Source organism: Plasmodium gaboni, chromosome 7 (genome assembly GCF_001602025.1).
Source record: "Plasmodium gaboni strain SY75 chromosome 7, whole genome shotgun sequence".
NCBI lineage: Eukaryota > Apicomplexa > Aconoidasida > Haemosporida > Plasmodiidae > Plasmodium > Plasmodium gaboni.
Window position 1 is genome coordinate 667,975 of NC_031487.1, and position 3,988 is coordinate 671,962.

General features: G+C 18.4%; 3 protein-coding genes across 3 annotated transcripts in view; all 3 read left to right on the forward strand.

Moving 5' to 3' along the window:
- Positions 1–537, forward strand: part of PGSY75_0720700 (putative phosphoinositide-binding protein) — a gene marked incomplete at both ends in the record, with an annotated part of 6,874 nt that extends 6,337 nt beyond the window's left edge. The window contains one exon of the mRNA XM_018785048.1: positions 126–537. Coding sequence (XP_018642549.1) covers positions 126–537 — 412 coding nt within the window. The remainder of the gene's footprint in view (positions 1–125) is intronic.
- Positions 538–965: 428 nt separating this feature from the next.
- On the forward strand, positions 966–2,231 carry PGSY75_0720800 (putative Ham1-like protein; the record flags this gene model as incomplete). The annotated part of the gene is made up of 7 exons (XM_018785049.1): positions 966–1,062; positions 1,149–1,317; positions 1,431–1,491; positions 1,571–1,648; positions 1,737–1,777; positions 1,996–2,101; positions 2,187–2,231. The coding sequence occupies 7 exons, from the start codon at positions 966–968 to the stop codon at positions 2,229–2,231; spliced, it is 597 nt and encodes a 198-aa protein (XP_018642550.1).
- A 373-nt stretch (positions 2,232–2,604) lies between these two features.
- On the forward strand, positions 2,605–3,677 carry PGSY75_0720900 (hypothetical protein; the record flags this gene model as incomplete). The annotated part of the gene is made up of 4 exons (XM_018785050.1): positions 2,605–2,670; positions 2,809–2,878; positions 3,021–3,373; positions 3,522–3,677. 4 exons carry the CDS (start codon positions 2,605–2,607, stop codon positions 3,675–3,677), a joined length of 645 nt encoding a protein of 214 aa, XP_018642551.1.
- Positions 3,678–3,988: the final 311 nt, after the last annotated feature.

The following is a 3,988-nucleotide window of genomic DNA, read 5'->3' on the forward strand; positions in this document are numbered from 1 at the left end:
AAAAAAAAAAAAATATATATATATATATATTATATATATTACATATATATTTTATATATGTGTATATATTTTTTATTTTTTATTTTATCATATACATTTATATTATATATTTTTATTTTTGCTAGGTGGGACGATAAAATCAACTTACTGAACGACGATATAAAAGTTGTTGAGAACGAGAAGAAAGAAAAAGAAAAAGAAATCGCTATGCAAAAAAAAAAACTCGATAAAAAAGAAAAAGAAAAAAATCAAAAAAAAGAAGAATTACGATTATTAGTTACAGAAATGTATAAACATAATAATAAAATCAAAAAAAAATATAAAAAAGATGAAAAAATTATCTTATTAATATTATATAATTCTTGGTTCTTATATCATTATATATATATCATATATTTAAATACTATCAAATTAAAAAATTTTTTATCATATAAACAAAATATAAATGAACAATGTCTTACATCCGCTAAACAAACTATTTTAAATATTAACTTTTTTTCCGAGCTCTTAGATGAAAATGATTGTCAACATTTTTAAAACTATAAACATATTATATGTATATATATATATATATATTATATATTGTTTTATCATTTTATTATCTTATTTGTGTATGTAGTGATAATATTATATATATATATATATATATACATATATATATTATATGATTAATATTTAAAATTTTTTTTTTTTTTTTTAGTAACTCTATATATTTATATATGAACGTTTTTGTAATAAAAAAGAAAACATTTTGAGACTCATCAATTAAAATAAAAAAAAAAAAAAAAAAAAAAAAATTCTTTTTCCATATAAGAATGATATATAATCATATATATGATAAAACAAAATAAAAATATTAAATGTATTTTTAATATTTAATATTTTATGAGATCATAATATTTTTATATTTATAAAAATCAAATATTCTATTGATAATAATAAAAATAAAAAGAGAAAGGAAAAAAATGGAGATATATTTAGTAACTGGCAATATGAATAAAAAGGAAGAATTCCTAAAGATGATGAAACAGGATTTGAACGTCGAATTTGTAAATATAAATTGTTAGTGTTAAATAAAAAGAGATGAACATTTATATATTAAATATATAAATATATATATATATATATATTTTTTTTTTTTTTTGAAGTGGAAGAAATCCAGGCTCAAGACATAGTTGAAATTAACGAGCATAAAGTAAGAAGTGCATATGATATATTAAAGAAACGAGATAACAATAGAAATAAAAAACGCTATGTGATAACAGACGATACAGGATTATTTATAAACAAGTTGAATGATTTCCCTGGACCATATATGTATAATTTAAATAAATAAATATATATATATATATATATATATATATATATATATATATATATATGTTTATATATATAATGTGTAATATTTATGAGTTATATATTTTTTAAAGTAAGTGGATGCAGAAGGCTCTGGGTTCCAAAGGAATAGCCGACGTGGTTTCAAGACTAGACGTAATTTAATAAAATGAAAAAGAAAAATATAAATAAATAAAAAAAAAAAAAATATATATATATATATATTTTTTTAAAGGACAACAAATGTCATGCAATATGCACTTATTCTGTGTATGATGGTAATGAAGTACATTCTTTCAAAGGAATAACAAACGTAACATAATAATAAAAAAAAAAAAAAAAAAAAAAAATTTATGTGTAAATATATTTGTTCATTTTATTGTATTTTTTATTATATCTAGGGAAAGATAGTTGAGCCTAGAGGAGATAATAAATTCGGATGGTAAGAATGTTTTCAAAGGCTGTTGCAAATAAATAAAAATAATATATAACTAAATATCTATCAACACAAATACATACATATATATATATATATATATATATATATTTATATATTTATATATTATATGTGTGTGTATGTTTAATTTATCTTCTACATATTAATATTTTTTACTTTTTTTATTTTTTTAATTTTTTAATTTTTTATTTTTTTATTTTTAGGGATAATATATTTGAACCTGAAGGTCTTTGTAAAACCTTTGGAGAAATGACCTTCGATGAGAAGCACAGTTTTTCCCCACGATTTAAGGCCTTCATACAATTAAGAGTAAGAAAAAATAAAATAAATAAATAAAAAGATATAAAATGTAACTATATATATATATATTTATTTATTTATTTTTTTCTTACAGGAATTTTTAATGAATGAGCTTAAGAAATACACGAATGATTTATAAATTATGGAAATTACCAAAAAAAAAAAAAAAAAAAAAAAAAAATATATATAAATATATATATATATATGTGTACATATCCCTTTTGTGTATGTTAATATCTTAAAAGTATTTATTTTTTTCTCTGACCACATAAATATAAGTTGACCCCTAAACGTTTTCATATTTATTTTTTAATAGTGATATATAATTTTATTTTTTTGATTTTTTTAATTTTTTTTTTTTTTTTTTTGAGGAATGAATACAAAAAAGTGTTCCCTCAAAAAAATTATTATTTTATTTTATTATTTCATTTTATTATTTTTTTAAAAAAAAACTGATACTTTTTAAATAAAAAAATTCTTCGTTTTTTTTTTTTTTTTTTTTTATTATTATTATGTTTATATCTGAGGACTTAGACCCAGAAGCACTGAAAAATGAAGCCAACATAAAATGGAAAGAGGTAATAAGAAAAATAAAATATTTTTTTTTTTTTTTTTTTTTTTTTTTTTTTTTAAAGAATAGAAGGAAATTATATTATGATAAAATGAAAGGTTACCTATATATTAACACATGTTACACACGTATATATTTTTTTTAGGGAAATATGGAAGAGGCCAATTTAATATGGAGGCAGGCACTAAAGGAATGTATTAAATATTCTATGAGAGGTACAAACATATGACAAATAATAAATAAATAGATAAATATATATATATATATATATATATATTTATATATATATGTATATATTTATATATTTGTTGATATGGCAAAAACAAAAAAAGGGGAACACATTTTTTTATTTCTTAGGTATTCCTACAAACAAAAATAGAGATATGCAAATATCTCTCAGATTAAATTTATCTTTATATCATTATAAAAAAAAAGAATACTCAGATTGTATAAATCAATGTAATATAATAATAGATAATTTGATCAATCTGAATGAAATGTTGGAGCATTATAATATGGGAGATGAGGAAACAAACAAAAAGGAAAATAATAATATGGGTGACAATAAAAGTGATAATATACGTGACAATATGAGTGACAATGAGAAGGATAAATCGAATGATAATCTAAGAGAGAAAAAATATATCATAAAGAAAGACATTCTTATTAAAATATTTTTAAGAAGAGCTAGTTCATTTTTATGTTTACAAGTATAATAGAACAATAAAAATTAAAAAATATTTCCTCTAACATAAATATATATTAACATATAATTTATCATGACACATATATATATATATATATATATATATATATAGATATTAATATTTTATTTATTTTATTTTATTTTTTTTAAAGGAATTTAATAAATGCAATGAAGACCTAGATATAATCAAAAAGCTAGAAAATGATGATGTTGAAGCAGCTATTTTAGAGAAGAAAATGATAATAGAAAAAAAAGATTATGAAAGAAAACAAAAAGAGTTGTATAAAAAAATGTGTAATAGCAAATAAGGGCAAAGAAAATATAATATGAAAACATATAAATATATATATATATATATATTGTAAAATGGTAAATATATATACAACAATATAATATAATTTTGTATTGTATATAATTGTTATTTAATTCTTTCTTTCTGTTTTCTTTTCTTTTTTTTTGTTAATAAAATAAGGGGGGGGAGAAGTTTAAAAAAAATATATATTTCATATTTTACTACAACCTTTAGATATTTTTTTATGATACCAGGAGACAAAAAAAATTCAAATGAAGATGTAAATTATGATTTATGTTCTTCTCTTAAAGAGAAAAGTACAAGCTA